Source organism: Pterocles gutturalis, unplaced genomic scaffold (genome assembly GCF_000699245.1).
Source record: "Pterocles gutturalis isolate BGI_N339 unplaced genomic scaffold, ASM69924v1 scaffold10925, whole genome shotgun sequence".
NCBI classification, from domain to species: Eukaryota; Metazoa; Chordata; class Aves; order Pterocliformes; family Pteroclidae; genus Pterocles; species Pterocles gutturalis.
Genome location: NW_010138283.1, coordinates 77,506 through 94,106, shown reverse-complemented (window position 1 = coordinate 94,106; position 16,601 = coordinate 77,506). Strand labels below are relative to the sequence as shown.

Genomic DNA, 16,601 nt, shown 5'->3' with positions numbered 1-16,601 from the left:
TCACAGATCTGAACACTTCAGATCTACTGGACACCTGCATGTACGTCTGTTGGCAGTGCGTTCAGAGTATGTGTGTTATTTTTCAATCACATAAAATTATGTGAGCAATTACTTAGAAAATAAAAACAAACCCTACATCCTCGTTGACTTCTTCCCAGTGGGTTTAAAGAGGCTTTCAAAAATTCTGTGCTACTATACAACATTTTGTTCATCCTTTGAATGTCAGCACTGTTTTGAGTGTCTGAGCCTCTTTTTTTGTAAACTAAGAGTTCCCTGTAAATAAACAGACTTATCCCAGCATTCTTGAAAGTTTGTTTGAGGGTGAAGAGTGCAGATTTCAAGCCCAGATGCTGCTTTATTTTTGGTAATAAGGAAGGCGGATAAAAAAGGAAGTTTTAAATTCTATTTTTCTCAAATAATAAACAAAAAGTGTAATTTTGAAGAAACATTGTGGGATTTGGTGCAGTAAATAATAATAATAAATACCATCAAATGTATATGTAATCCATTTTACTCCTAAATACTACCGTCAGAACATGTTAATGATGTCTGATCTGTTTATCTGCAGTATTTGACTGCATTAGGTGATGTGCTTGTCGTAGGTAAACATCCGTTTATGTTTGTGGAATACTTGCAGCTGTTTATAAATTCATGTCTTGAGGTTACAGTGATTTATGTTACTTGGGAGTGCTGTGGTTAAGAAATACAGCAACCATGGAGAAAATATGTTTCTGGACTCTTTTGCAGGACTTAGTTGCATGCAAGTGAAGGCATTGCATGAGACATGAGAAAGGAGGGGGGCTTATGTGGGCTGTTCCTGTTTGCCATTGTGAATGAAGCTGTCAGATGCGTTGATTGATTTTATATGATTTTGTATATTCAAGAGATTATTGCAGTTCTCAAGCAGTTTAGATTTGATCAGTTCGGTGTCTTGATTGTTTTTGCTTTAAAGTTTGGAAAATACAACAGAATTTTTAATCATAAAGCTTAATTGTAACGTAGACGGTCTGTTACCTGAAAAACCCCTTCTCTCTTGGTAAGCTGTGATTGCGAGCTCTGACACTGCCCTGGTGTTCCCCCCGAGCAAGGGTGCTGATCTGCTTTGGAAAGGGCTTCGAGACCTCTTCATAAAATGTGGCAGAGAAAAATGGTTTTATTTTGGTTTGATTTGGTTTTGTTTAGTAATAGTAGCAATATGATGAGCATGTGGGATTATTCTTTTTATTTAAAAAAAAAAGTTTAATTGCACAATTATTTTAGAAACTCAAAAATAAAATGAACAGTCTGTATTATTGTTATGGTGATAAACATGGCCAGCAGTTAAAAGTTCCAGAGTCAGTTCTGGCTTTTAGCCAAATGTCTCTCCGTAAAAGTAGAATGATGACGGTAACTCCACAGGTTTCGGTTTGACAAAGCAGCAGTGGGAAACGAAATGACTGTGGGTGAACCCACCACGCTGCCTGTGTCCTCATTTGTCTCTTCATCATTCTGATGGATTTTCTCTCTGCTTGTGCCTTGCATTTAAGCAGAAGAGTGAAATATTTTTTCCTCGTTTCCTCGTTTGAATTTTCATCGATGTTATGTTTGTGAAGGGGATGAACTCAAAGGAGAGGATAAACCTCCAGTTAGTATTAAAAGCCTTTCTAGCTGTGCTGTGTTGGTAGTTTGACCTAGTTGACTTCAATGCCGGGCTCTCCTCTTCTTCCGGAAGGAATGAATTTGTTCAAATGATGATCGAAGGACAAGAAATTGTTTACGAGAATAGTTATGTTTAAAATACTGTAAAAATACAAGAACTCTTTCAGGATATATGTGACTGATTTTAGGAAGGTACATAATGAAGAAACTAATTTCAGAGCAATCTTAAATTCCAAGGTTAAAATCAGTTAAAGGTTTTGTTGAGGAGTTGTTCATTCCCGTGCTGTCAAGGCTTCTGTAAGGTGGTTCCCAACTGTAAAACCTCTGGGTAAGATGTGAAATGGGATGAGAGCCATGAGGACTTCATTGCTGGAAAAGTGTGCTTTTTTTTCCATTAATGTCTCATGGAGAAGTGGCACATAAGCTTGTGTGTGCCCATAGATGCATCACGCGCTCCGGACTGTCTGACTGCCGCGGTCGTGATCACCCAGGAGAACAGGGGCTGTCGGCGAGGCAGGAGGCTGGTGGAGGTCTCGGAGGCGTGTTATGCTGGAATTCGGTTTTATTTTCGTTCTGTTGGATTCCTGACCTGATGACTTTCAGGCTGACTGAGGTGTTGTGCTGTTTGCCCCAAACTCTCAGGCTGCTGGGAGGATATCTGTTGGTTTGAATTCCACCTCACGTGTGTCTTCATTCACGGCTCCTAGAGGTCTGAAAGCTGTTTGAGAGAACTGTAACCAGTGTACCTCAGAAACTGGAGTGTTGGACTGAAATACAGAATAATTAACGACTAAAATTCTGTGTATCTGTTCTCCTAGTGGTCTGTAACAACTTTTATAGAGATCAAAATGCAGAGACATTGTAATTCTTATAACTCATTTTTATATTGTTTATGTTGAAATATATTTTCAACCCCCATGCCACAGTACTGCTCAGTTTTGCCACTGAAGTGGCTGGTTTGTGTTCCCTCTGCACTGAAAAGCCTACTTTGTGCTCCAAACTGATGAGAAACTTGTTTATGAAGTTGGTGTGTATTCCACGTTAATTAAAGATGGCATTCAGCGCTCTGAGAACAACCTTTAAAAATGTCTGAAAGCTGTATTTGTACAGGGGCAACCAAGATGCGTCTGTGGGATTCTCTAAGACTCAGCTGCCATCTCTCCTCTGTAGTCATGGATCTGGCGAGTGGCAAGGTGGGGGTCTTTGGAATGGCTGAGATTAGCATCCCCTGCTGCTTTGTAATTATCAGAATCTGGACAGTCGTTTATTTGAATGAAATAATGCATACAGTGCGTGCCTCCAAAGAAAAGCGTACATCGTGGTGATTGTGAGAAGAGGTTTTCAGTCTCTCAGTGGGATGTCATAGGGTATGTTTATAAACTTCAACCTAGCAGTTGCTCTGCAGTGGAATTCCACCCGTATTGAGATAATAATTTGCACAGTCAAATTGCTTTCTTTACAAAAACCCAGGGAATTATGAGACCCTAATCCTTTATTAATGTCAACCCACAGGCAGCAAGAAAGCGTAAGATTGCCATTCGAAAAGCCCAGGGGAAAAATCTCGAGGCCATCCGAGAGCTGAATGAGTATCTGGAACAGTGAGTGTCTTACAAGAATACGGATTGTGTTTTGCAATTCTGATAAATCTTTTTAATTAAAATGGAATTTGCATTTGATTTACGCTTTTGCTTCTGTGCTGGTCATTTACAGAATCCCATTGCACAGTCTTTCTTTTTTTTCTTTTTTTCCTCTCATCTTCTCTATACAGATTTGTTGGAGACCAAGAAGCTTGGCATGAACTTGCAGAACTTTACATCAATGAACACGAGTAAGTTGTTTGCAAACTCCACATAAAAACTGTTAAATTGAAACCTACTCTAAGTCAAAGACGTTGGGGATTTTTTTTTAAGGACTAGTGTTAGAAAATATGCTGTCTTATTTCCAGTGTAACAAGCATCAACAGGAAATAATCAGCAAATGTTTTAAGAAGGCATTTGATTTTAAAACAGAAACAGTTTACCTGTATGTTTGAGTTTTAAAATCTGGTATTTAAAACAAGCGTTTTTAAGTGTACCAGGGAACAGCACTTATTTCCCATAATTTTTCTCTGAAGTGATTTTTTTTACTAGTTATAGATGCACAGCAACTGATACTCTGATTTTCTTTTAGCCTATCCCTGCAAGAACTTTTAGTAACCTTTTAAAAAAAACGGAACAAAACACGGATCCAGAGTTAGAGGCATCTGGTCGCCTGGGTACAAAACCCAATGCAATCAAGAATGCCGAATGTTGTAGTAACTTGCTTATTGGATATTTAATGTTTTTGTTAGCTTTTTTATTGCTATAGTGACAGGAGGAAATCCCAGTGTGAGAGGATTAGCTCAAAGCCTTAGTGCAAGTTTTCTAATATCACAGCATTAATTCTAACCTCCACCCAAAGGCGTGTCTTTTTTTTCCCTTTTTTTTAGTTCTTCAGCCCAGGCTGAATTATATCACATTGTTTCCTTCCTTCCTTTCTAGAGAGTAGTAAAAGAATCAAATTCTCAAGGAAGAAATAGCCATTCTCACTGTGATGAAAAAATTATTCCCCCATCACCCTCTCCTTCCACTCCATTCTCAAAGAAAATAATTATTAAACTCTTTCAAATGCTGACTTAAGGAATAATCTAGAATTTTGACATCAGATTGCTGTTTGTTTTGGGAAATTCACCAGCCACTTTTACAAGAAAATAGCTGTCTTTTTTTAAATGGTTAGATATTTAAGCTTGTCAGATCTGTTTGTACAAAAGTGAATGACAGAGTGGTGCAAACATACGTATTCCATTATTGCTTTTTGTTATTTTTTTTGCTCTAATCCTTATTACAAAATCGTGTAATAAAACCTTAGAACTATTTTTTTTCTTGTATTTGTCTTGGTCTGCAATTCCAATAAAAATAAAATGTAGAACTTTATCCAGTTCATTGAAAAACATTGACTGTGCTCACTGTGCTATGAGCATCATCATTATTATTATTATTTTGAGAATTAAATGGGGAAAAAATTGGAATCTTGGCTGAAAAGCAGCTAAAAGTTAATTTTAAAAAAGGAAACAGTTCAGCAGCTTACTTGTTTTAGCAGTGTCAAAAATTTAGTCTCACTTGGAAATCACCACGCTGTTAACATTGTTCATAAGTACCCTGTACAGGGTTTATGTAGTCCTCAATTTTGTGCTCTGTTCCATGATGAGGACTGTGGCATCTGCTTTTGCAGAATGAGGTGGCTGTCCTTTCATCTCTAAATTGGTATTTGAAATGCACATGCAATTGGAATAATTTGCACCGGTGAAAACCACAATATATTCACTTTAAGAAATAAGATTTTACAGGTGATATGGTTTAGTATTGTCTCATAATTGCTAAATTGCTTTTACTCTGGTATTAAATATCTACCCACATTGTGTCTCTGAATTTAGGAATCCTATCATGTAAACTCTGTGCTATCACATATCTGTAGAAGATGCAAGTTCTGGAAAAAACCCTATTAGTTGTAAGAAGCTAGGATTTTTATAATTAAATAAACCGACATTTTGAGCTTCTGAATTCTTTCTGAAAGCTTTCATTTCAAGAACAAGTACTAGCCTTTTCTTTTGCAATATTAAGTTGTTGCCCATTTAGGCTGGTACGATGCTATTTTCATTTATAGATTTGAACCATTTGACTTTTGGAACTGTTCTTAGTTGGTTTTTTGATCTCACTTCTGGTTGCCTGTGAGCCAGTGAAGTGAACTGGCAGTGTAAGTGGTCTGCTCTGTAGCTTGGGTTGTGACTCCTCAGGCAGCAGCATTTTCTTGTAGAAAAAGACTATTTTGTAGTCTGAGTTAAATGTCTTATGGTACCTAAGGCCTCTTTCTACTCATGGCGTTTGTTGCTAACAAATGGCACTTACCAGTAAGACCTGGGTGTGTTAAATGCTTTCCAAGGTCCGTATACACCCAGACCGTTACATTTTGTATCTTTTTCACTGTCTGTGTTAACTTGAGGTTTCAAACTTCATTTAAAAATAAAACATTTTTCTAAATTGTGCGTCCTGTGGAGTTATGGGGGGAAAAGAAGGCTTCTTTTGTTGTGCTGTAAAGAACCTGAAGCAGAGAGCCGTCTACTCCGTTTCCTTTTGACCCTGCTCTTTATGTTCCTCAGCTACGCAAAGGCAGCCTTTTGCTTGGAGGAGCTCATGATGACTAACCCACACAACCACTTGTATTGTCAGCAATATGCTGAAGTAAGTATTTGCAGAAAAATCAATTATGTTTGAATGCATATTCTGTTTTTATGTTACTGAGGTGGTGAAAATGGAATAAAAACGGTTCAGTTAATTTTTTCCCAGGAGATTTAGGAGAGTACACGGAGAATGTTAACGTCTCGTACCAGTTAACATGTTAAGAAAACCGTCTTTTGTTACTCGGTGTGACTAAGCTAAATGTAAGAGCAAAGGCAAGAATTATTGAAGATAAAAATTAATTTTAAATGAGCTATTCTTGCTTGTTGAAGTGTTTATGCACTTTTCGAGTTAAGCACATGAGAAGTTAAATTTTTCCACACCAGTGCTGTCTAGGAGGTGATGATATATTGCCTGTTATTGTGGAGCCAGGTCTCGGATTCCACGTGGGAATTTTTGCCTGAAAGAGCACTGGGGGGAGAGAGGGCCCTTAGGAGTTTTAGCTCAAGGTTTTTTTAGCCATTTGCACTCAGATGTATATTATTTTTTCCCTAAATTATTCTGTTAACTGCTTAGAATTGATTTAATTTGTTTTGTTAATGTGGATAAAATTGGGTTAACACTAAAACTTAAAAGTCTAAATAGCTTTCTGGTAGAAAGACTTCTAATATTCATCTCTCTTTTTGTGGATCTAATAACAGGCAAAATGAATAGGAAAACAGTGGAGTAATCTTCTAAACTTGGTGTGCTGTGTCGGAGGTGATAGATAATGGAAGGCATTGTGGTGTTCCGTGTGCTGCTGTAACGCATGCTGAAGGAGTGTGGAGTTAGGATGGATGTGTAGCAGTCAGAATTCAGCCTTAGCTTTGACGTTTGTTACTTTTCAAAAGAGACTATCCCAAGCTTGTAAGTAGGTATAGGTGCAAAGCAATCACTTTTTATTCTTGTAGCAATAAATTGATTAAATTAATACTGGCTTTTTTTCTCCTGTAGTTAAATGTTTTAGAATTTGTATATTGAAAAGAGCTTGGGTTTCTCCCAAGCCAGTATTTGGCCTTTGGTAGGACACACCTGACTGGAAATATCATACGCAACAAACCTGAAGTGAAGTTTCATAATGTCTTTGCTTCAGGATTGAATGCCTGAGGTATGGATGACATGTGCGAGTTTCAGGAGCTTATAATTTTTACAGGTTAAATACACTCAAGGGGGTCTTGAAAACCTTGAGCTATCAAGAAAGTATTTTGCACAAGCACTGAAGCTTAACAACAGAAATATGAGAGCTTTGTTTGGACTTTACATGGTAAGCATGACTATATATTTTCTATTTATCATTTTGAGTATGTTTTTGTGCAGGTATATTATCCTTTACTGTTTGCTTTTTTTTTTTTTCCTTTTGGTTTAACTTAATAGCTCAGATTATTAACACTATTTTTAAATATTGAGTATGGACAATTTTATGCCATTAAGTACTACTTACTTGAAGTGCTCTTAACGTTTAAGTATTCCCCATGTTTTCCAAAGGATTTTACTTATTGTCACATAAGGGTGACTTCTTGCAAAAGGATTGAAAGTCATGTTCCTCTCTGCAGGATGGTGAACTGCTGGACTACCAGCACAGAATGATGGCTGCTTTTTTTCTTTCTTTTTAATTTTTTTTTTAACCAGCCTGGTTTTTTTTCTTTTTCTTTTTTTCTCACTCCAGTTTCTAAATACAACTTTCTATTTCAAAATGAGTCTTTAGCTTGCACAGCATTGCTGGCTTTAGTGTGGCCATGGCCGCAGTAACTGCGGGTGGCTTCTACTGGCACCAGTTCTTCAAAGATCCTGAAGCCTCTATTGAAAATCATCCTTCAGTAAGATCTAAGTAAGATCCTTGCATTCAAGTACTTCTGCACTCAGAAAGGTGTTCTGAGGAGTGGATTGATTCATATAAGCAGCAAAATCTCTGAGATGGGTTCGATTTTTAAGGAACCTTTTGCATTTTTTCGGGTGAAGATGGGCACAGTGTATGTACAGAACCTTACTCGCTTTTAAAATGCCTTTTCTGATGCCACAGGGAAAAGTGTCATGTTTTTAATGGCAGTTTGGACACACAACTGATGTATTTTATAGCGTCTCTGGTAACAAACTGAATTTGGAAAACTAATTCATAACTCTCACTTTAGGAAAAGCAAATTGTGTTAGCTGGCCATGTCCAGGTCTGGTTCCTAACTCACTGCACACCTGAGCTGCAGTCTAGGTTAGCTTTAATTAGAACAAACAACTGTTTTAAAAGTTTAGCTAATTCTTAGGTGAATGCTGTGTACCATGTTCACTGAGCGTGAGGCTCTGAGTGCAAAGGTGCTGAAAGCTCTCAGTTTTCTTCATGCACATACGTTGTATAGTTACCCTGTTGTTGTGTTTGTATTCCTAGTCTGCCAGCCATATTGCTTCCAATCCAAAAGCAAGTGCAAAAATGAAAAAAGACAACATGAAATATGCCAGCTGGGCAGCTAACCAAATAAACAGAGCATACCAGGTTAGTACATCATCGTTCCACGGCACTCTCAGTGTGGTCTGTTGTTCTTTTCTGCACTATTATCAACTGCTTTCAAGAGGTTAGCTATGATGTGTAAATCTGCACAATTTGCTTGGATTTTTTGCATTGTTTGATTTCCTGGAGGCCTTAATTAATATGAGGTTGGTATTTTACAGTTATTAATTAGTCTTATTTACTTACTAGTTTTCAAGAGATTTTTTTCCTACTAACATTAACTGAATGTGCACTAGTGTAATGTTGACCTCTAAGACACAGTTCTTCAGCTAAGTATTTCAATAAAATTTGGTGTATCTTAATCCTTAGAGTGACTTGGTCATCTACTTTTATTTTACTAGAAAAAATGTACATTCTAGAATTTTATTTTCCTTCTGTTGACCTTTCAAAATCACATTTGATATTGTTCCTAATAATTACCTTAGTATTATGACAGAAGTTGGTTTTGCATAGTTTTATGGAAAAATACCCCTTGAATTGTGAAAATGTAGATGTTGTAGGCCACAATCAAAGCTTACTGAAGTCATTAGGAACCTTTTCAGCTATTTGAGAAGTTATGCATAAGCACCTGTATTTGCTTTGGTATTACAAGCCTCTGTGTTTTACTGTAACGGTGAATGAAAGCAGGTTGTAGCTCATAGGTTCTGCTGTCCTTGGGTCCCAAGCACAGGATCTCTGTTTGACTCCCTTACAGCTGTTCTTCGTGATCTGCCAGTCAAGGTTTAGGTATAAGTAATCCTGACCGTTAACATCATGCTGTCCAGTTCTCCCCAGAACTTTTTCTGACCCATAATGTTGGTATTAGATGCAAAGACTTTATATACATGTAATGCTCCTTTCTCTCTGTAACAGTTCAGGATTAGAACCCAATATTTAATTTTTCTCTTGCTGCTACTGTTTCACAGTTAATACTACCAAATGGCCTTTTGACCAGCTCCATCTATGATAGAATTAAGTTTGGATTTTCCTTTATGGCCAATGCAGTTTTATTAATACACTGCGTGTCGAGGCATTGCCAAGGGTACAGCTTCTGGTGGTTGATGTGGTTTTGACATGTTACAACTCTGAAGTCTTTTCCATTTCCCCTGATTGGTCCTGCAGCCTCTGGCTGTACTTTACGGTGAAGAATAGTGTATCCCTGAGGACAGAATTCAGCATTTTGTGTTTGTGTGCCTGAAGTTTATTTCTGCTTTGCTCTTTAAGTGACTCCCTACCTTCCATTAATAAACCATTTACCTTTTCATGTCAGTAAGATGTGAATGGATTACCAACTCTGCCTGATTTCCCACAAATAAGCAGGACTTCTTTTGACTTCAGTATGTCTCACATTCCTGTAAGGACAGTATTGATGGAAAACTCAAGTACTCCAGGATTTAAAAACAAACAAGCAAAAAACCCCCACCTTGAAGAACAGAATGCGCAGTGGATTCACCATTGATAGAACAAACCAGGCTTTAAGAGGCGTGTGAATTTTGAGGGAAGACTGGTTTACATCTTAATAAAATGAACTGCTTACATTAGAGGAGTTTTGAACACAGGTTTTAAGTTAATATTATGACTGAAGTTTCCAGTTCCAGCACCGGGAGAGGTCTGTCAGGCCCTGTCAGGGTGCTTCGGGATGGAAATGTAAAACCAGTGTTGGCTGTGGGATGGTGGCATACCACAGTGAGGACCTAGGAAGAGGCATCTCCTGGTTCTAAATACAATGGAAATTTAATGATGACAGTTTGTGGTTGACTCATAGTCAGATAAGTTACCTTTTTTCTTTTTTTTTTTCTTTTTTTTTCTCCATGTGGCTTTCCATTAACATTCCAATATGACTTGTACTGGGAGTGGTGGCAGCGTTGGGGGGGTGTTGGGGTGTGTGGGGGGTTTGGTTTTTGTTGCTTTCTGGGTTTTGTTTTTGTTTTTACTGGAAAGTGCAGTTCCACTGTTTCTGTGGAGGTCTTTTGGATCCTGTGTTAAGCATTTTCGGTTGGTGCTTACCAGAACAGATCACGTTAACACAACGAACATACATTTAAAACACATGTCGTAATTTCTTTGTGACTTCATCCTTTTGTGAAACGTTGCATGCTGCAGCTGCTCTTTGTGCTGTTTGGGAGACGCAGTGACGATCACCACGTCTGACTGGAGTCATAGGGGGAATTTAGATATACAGAAAATGTAAATTCTCCAGCTCGGATTTGCGAGCAAATGGCGTGAACACCACCTTCCTCTTCACAGAAGTACCACGAGGAGCTCTAGTGGGTACTGGAGCTGGACAGGACGCCACAGCCCAACCCTGCGGAGCTTCTGACACGGCTGCAGAAGGGCTTGGCCACTCTAGCATTGATGCCAGGGATGGACAACACCCAGCGGCTCCAGCACACGCTGTTTGGTGAGGTGTAGGCGGCAGCTTCCCCCATCAGTCAGTATTGATTTGTTGCTCCCTTAGCGTGTTGAGCGGTTGGAAATTGTCGTCTTTTGGATCTGAGGATAAAACCTTGGTCAGTTGTGCCGGTGGCAGCCCTTACAGCATTCCTCCATTAGCGGAGGGTTACCTGGCCAGGTTTTAAGCTAGATACTCATATTATATCTATAAATCCTCCCTGCTTTCCTAGCGTTATCCAAAGTGCTTTGTAAAGTGTAATGAGAGCCTTAAGAGCTTGTTGAGTTTGGCATTGACTTGTTTTATTAGTTGGACCTTCTTCTACAGTTTTTCCTTCAGTCGTGTTCTAGGGAATAAGATGCATTTAGAATCCTGCCTTGGGTGCCTAGACAAATTATATAAATTTGTGACTATAAAATATGAAGTTATTAATTCAAAAAGTTACTTTCAAGCAATTGTCTTGCAGTGAGATCTTTTCCCATTTCCAGTGTGGATTTGAACTTCAATTACCAGATGCTTGCTCAGTAATTTTGGAAAACTGCCTTTATTTTTTCATATTCAGCACTGGCTGTAGTTGCCTTTTTTTTTTAATTTTATATGCAATTTACTTGAAATATTTTTACTGGTCCCCTTCTTTTGGTTTATTCTCTCATTCAGGCAGTTTGCTTTGGCACTTGATTTTTGCTATTCCTGTGCATTCCTGTATGAAATCAGAGGAAGTTTTTAGTTTATTGTCATTTAAAAAAAAACAATCTTTGGGTGTAAAAAGAAAACCTTTCTTTCACCAGTGCTGATTGGACTGTACAGCAGTCTCTTTACAGGAAAATATAGTGATAAAGAATAGTTGACTTAAATAATCTTCTGAAGAGCACAGATATTGGATGCTCCATCTGGTTAATATATTTATTTTGATGTTAGATGTGTAACCTCCATGCTGATTAGTGCTTCTCATCTGTGTCTAATCTAGGAGAAATGTAAACTTTCAAAGGCAGACAGAAAGGTTTTGTAGCTAGGGCTGCTACGTGGAGCTGGAATTCCTGGCTGCTAGCACATGCTCTGAAAAAAAAGGTCATGATTCTCTAGGACACTGAAATTGAATTGACTGGGTGAAAAAAAAAATATTTCAGATATTAGAGAAGTACTCGTTATTCCAAGAATTGCCAAAAGTTTATTATTGTTATAAGCTTAGTTTTGCCTTATCCCTGAGAAGCTGGATTGTTCTCTGTGTGCAGACCCGGTGAAGAATGTGTGTCTGTTCCGAGGACACGACTCACGGTGACTTTAACATCCAAACAAAGCGTGGCTACCTAGTGCTCCTCAATTAGGTAATTGGTTTAGCATGTCCTCTGGCAGGAGCACGTCAGCAGAGGCAGACAGGTTTGATTAATGCTCACAAAAATCTTTAATGTGATCCTACTCATAGTCATTTTCCAGATACATGCTTCTTGGATATATTGCTGAATTCTTCCGTGTTAGCAATCCCCGTGTTATTTATGGTTGGAGAGAGGTGATTCTGTTACAAACCATTTGGGAAACAGAAAATTAAATCATGACTTTAAGAAATGGATTCCGGCTCAATCAGTCAAATTGCTGTGTAATGGCAGAATAGACAAAATAATTGTTCGTCAGGGCAAATTTGAAGTGATTACATTTCCAAGTGTATTTCTGTTTGTTATGACGCAGAGTTTGGTTTTATTTGTTCAGCTTAAAGTACACGTCAGTATCGTGAAGGCAAGCACTCTTGAAGTTAGCAAGTAACATTTTTTAAACTAATGTCTTATGTTGGTTTTGCTTTTGGTGTCCCTGAAGAGAAGTAAAATCAGTAAAATTCTTATTTTGAAGCTTTCCTCTGCGTGCTTCCTGTGGCTCTTGCCAAGCGTGCTTTCTGACCACAGTATATTCAGGCCTCTGCGCTTTTTACTGAAGTCTCTGAATGCTCTGAATTTGAAACAATTTTTCAGTCGAGGATTTTTAGTTCTGTTTCTTTGTTTGCTTGTTTTGGTGAAAGGATTTGGACTCCCCAGGTATCCCCTTGGGACTCTTGTTTAATGTGAACAAAAAAGAGGTTATTGTACTAAGTCAGATTCAAGCAAAAGTTCCTTCTCTCACCTGGCAGAGTGTTAAGAAATCTTTGGTTTTCCCCTGGAGTTGGCTATTGCAGGTCACTATGGAAGCTGCACAGCCTGAAGAATGGGTTTATATATACTGCTAGAGACAAACCATGGCACGTCCGTTCCTCAGCTGGAAATACGGAATTTGGAAATAGGGTGTTTGCAGAATGTCTCTGAACTATAAAGTGCTGTCACGATAGCATTACATTCTCCTGACTAATTCGATGTAGCTTTTCATTCGCTGTGCCAAAACTGTTTTCTTGAGAACTCAGTACCGATTGGGAATCCCAACGTTAGATTGTAGCCTGGAGGTCAAAAGCAGGTTAACAGGTCCTGCAGCTTGTTGCTGGTGTGATATTACCTGGGTTTGATGACTTAATCTTTCTTTCTTCTTTGCTAAATTAAGTTAATTACAAGAGAGAAGGGACACATTATAAATCAAGGACTAACTATGCGAGGCACAAGTGGTATTTGAAATAAAAAACATTAAATTGAAAATTTATTGGGTGTTTAGATGTTAACATTTGTGTAGAGAATAGGCTATTTTACCAGCAACACGTTATAGTCACTGCTGCTGTAATTCCTCTACCTCCCCTCCCAACCCCACATGTGAAATTTTTTAATGCAGGTATATCAAAAATGGTTGAGAGTTGAATTGAAGACCAATCTAGTCACTAAATCCACTGTGTTAGATGTGGCTGGTGAGTGATGGGAATCGTCAGCACAATTAGGAAAACCATTTTGAGGTCAGCGTGGGGTGATCAGAATCTCCTACCCTTCTACCCCTTCCTTTCCCACATTTGGCTGCATGTGTCTTAGGGAATCTCAAGCCATTAGGAGTGTTTATTAATCTCTATCTTTCTTTGCTATCTAGGCAGACTTTATTTCCAGTGTTCTCTGAAATTGCTGTTGTAATAGTCGGTTACAATCAAATACAGGGTCATTATGCAGAGTTACTGTGAACCATAAATATAATTATATAATGACTGGATTATTTTGTAGTGAATTTTGATAAGTAGAACTTTCTCTGTTTTGCTGCAGCAAAACTAGAGAATAGATTAGCTTAAATAACAGGTCCAAGTCTTGTTACTATTCAGATTATTAATATAATCTAATTTGGATCACATATAAAATTCAAGTCTGAAATAAAAATTATGTTCAAGTTTACAGAGCAAACAAAACACCAGGAGGATCTCTATTCAGAAAAACGTTACATTTCAAAGTGGGATATATATTAGTGCTGAATATTCAAATACAGAGCAAAGGAGTGAAATGAAGGAGTTCTGATGTATTTTTCATTCCTAATTAGAGGAAGGGTGATATAGTTTGTATTCTAATAAAAAAGCTGAGTTTTACTGCAACAATAAAGAGCCTCTGCTTTTAGGTTTGTAGTAGTTAAGAGTTAATTTTTGGTACTTAATGATTAGAAGTTATTTGCACAGGATCTACGCACAGAATTTCTGATGTATGACAAATAACAATCATTTTTTTGTTGTTTAGTTTGCAGGTCGTAGTAAGAAAGAAACTAAATACTCTTTGAAGGCAGTGGAAGACATGTTGGAGACCCTGCAGATCACTCAGTCTTAGCTTGGCACAGAGATCCAATCAGAAATTTTCCAATTCTGTGATCAACCTGTAATGGCCTATGGGTTATGTTACTCTAGTGCTGTTAAAGTTCATTTTGTATTGATTAATGTGATGTCTAAAATAATGTTGTTTGAGAAGTAAAATGCCTATTTATTGCTGCTATGCGAAATGTGAGGAATATCCACTGAAATGAATGACTTATCCACAAAGACAACATAGAGAAATGACTTGTGCTGCACATAAGCCTCTTTAGATTTTTCTATCTACAGTACCTGCTTTTAAGCCATAATTTGTAGAAATAAACTTGTTAAATGATTAAAAAAATTGCAGTGATTTTTTTGGACTTGCTAATGGCAATTATGAATTTATTTATGTAGATGAATAACATATGTTAGACATTTTTATCTTATTTGGATATTTAAAAATGTGCTATAGATGTATACTGTCTGGTACCATATAGTGAGGCGCGATTATGAATACGCTTTATTAGAGAAAAAAGTTGATGTTCATGGTTTTATTAATGAGTTGGTATCCAGTACTGTAGGAATGCAGAAAACTTAGGTGTGCGCTTTGCTTCGCTGGGGTTCTGGACTGGCTTAGGGCCAAAGACACTCTTCTGTGGGCAAGCGCTCCCGTGTCCACAGAGTTCTGCAATCACGACCTGGATATGCGCTTTTCGTTGTTCCATGTGTCCTTTGTTGTACGTATGTTCCACATCGTGAATTTCAGAATCATCTGAACGCAGGGCTGCGTGCTGGTCTGCACTGATTGTGTGCCTGCGGTGCGGGTACCCCTTCGCTGCGGTGTGGGCTGTGGGCTCCTCTGCAGTGACCGAGTCCCGCGGCGCTGTCAGGCTGAGAGAGCTTGTTCCACTTGCTCTGGGCTTTTACACCATCAGCACAAAGCATCTAGCACACTGTAACTCTGTATTGTATTTGTTGTTTAGGCGCTTGCTTATTTGCTCATAATTAGTCAGACACGCTAATTCATGCATGTTGCGGTTCTGATCATTCTGGTTGTTGTTCAGAGGTGCACTGGGGCAATTCAGTTGCACAGGTGTCCTTTCATTTACTGTGGCTTAGTGAGATTGCGTAACAGCAGCAACGTCCCCGTGACAGATGTGAGTGAAAATGTTGTGCTGTCGTTTCCCTGGCTGTTACCACCATCCACGCTGACTGGAGTGTCAGATTTTGTACTGCCTGCTCTATACAGATGGGCAGGCTAAAGGCGATGTGTTAAATTGTCCTTTTTGTGACCTTGGACTTGATGTAGAAAAACAAAGCAGAGCTCCTGCTTAAAAACAAAGCAGCAACAAAAGCTTCCCCTGTGAGCTCAAAGCTTGAAAATGCGTGTAACCGAGCTGGTTGTTGCATGAGACACTGCCTTTAAGAAACGTGTAAGGTCTCATTCCTGTTATCCGTGAAGGGTGGAGGAGGATGGTGTGACAGGATGGGTGCTGTGCCATGAGAATTTATTGTGTGTGGAATCTCAAATTGACTTCGTTCAGTCCTGTTGAAATATTAAACTGCAAATTCTGCGCAGTGTTGTATTGAATCACCCAGTTCTAACTCGGGGAAACAGTGCAGATCCGTGTGTCACAGTAATTCACAAACTGGCCTCAAAACAGCATTTGCAGATAGATGATGTATGTTTCAGGACAACCAAGAAAATCTCATCGGTAAACAAACCTATGTATTTCTGTTCAAATTTACAGTCTTTTGCTGTATGAGTGTGCCATCTAGAGTTTTAAGTCCTCATTAGTCTTTTTTTTTTAATTTTACCTACATCTCAAATAACTTGGTTGCATTCTAAAATTAAAAATGGTAGGAATCTGTGCTGTAGGCTAAGGTTCCTTAGCAGTGCGTAGTGTTTTACCTCCGAGGTATTGACCACCAGCAGTGCAGTATTCCTGGGCAGCAGGCGTATCTCTCTGTGCTGCTGGAAGGAGTCGTACAGAATGTCTTATTCAGAGGCAAATTTTAACATAACATCAGACTTGGGCATATAGTATATCAGTTTCTTTGCAAGGAAGTTTGCTCTGTTTCTTGTTTTCAGTGATTTGATGACAAATTTAATCTCATTTGGCTGCCTAGAACCCTCTAGTTTTCAATCCTGGTTAGCATCTTTTGGAAATTACTGTTTAGCACTCTGATTTGTGATTGTGT

The 16,601-nt window shown here is 38.4% G+C and overlaps 1 protein-coding gene across 1 annotated transcript in view; it reads left to right on the top strand.

The window, feature by feature from the left end:
- Positions 1 to 14,760, top strand: part of EMC2 (ER membrane protein complex subunit 2) — a 33,928-nt gene extending 19,168 nt beyond the window's left edge. Inside the window, exons 5-10 of the mRNA XM_010082937.1 lie at positions 3,151 to 3,236; positions 3,407 to 3,466; positions 5,813 to 5,894; positions 7,024 to 7,134; positions 8,248 to 8,352; positions 14,350 to 14,760. Of these exons, the coding sequence (XP_010081239.1) occupies positions 3,151 to 3,236; positions 3,407 to 3,466; positions 5,813 to 5,894; positions 7,024 to 7,134; positions 8,248 to 8,352; positions 14,350 to 14,436 (531 nt within the window). The 3' untranslated portion in view covers positions 14,437 to 14,760. The remainder of the gene's footprint in view (positions 1 to 3,150; positions 3,237 to 3,406; positions 3,467 to 5,812; positions 5,895 to 7,023; positions 7,135 to 8,247; positions 8,353 to 14,349) is intronic.
- Positions 14,761 to 16,601: the final 1,841 nt, after the last annotated feature.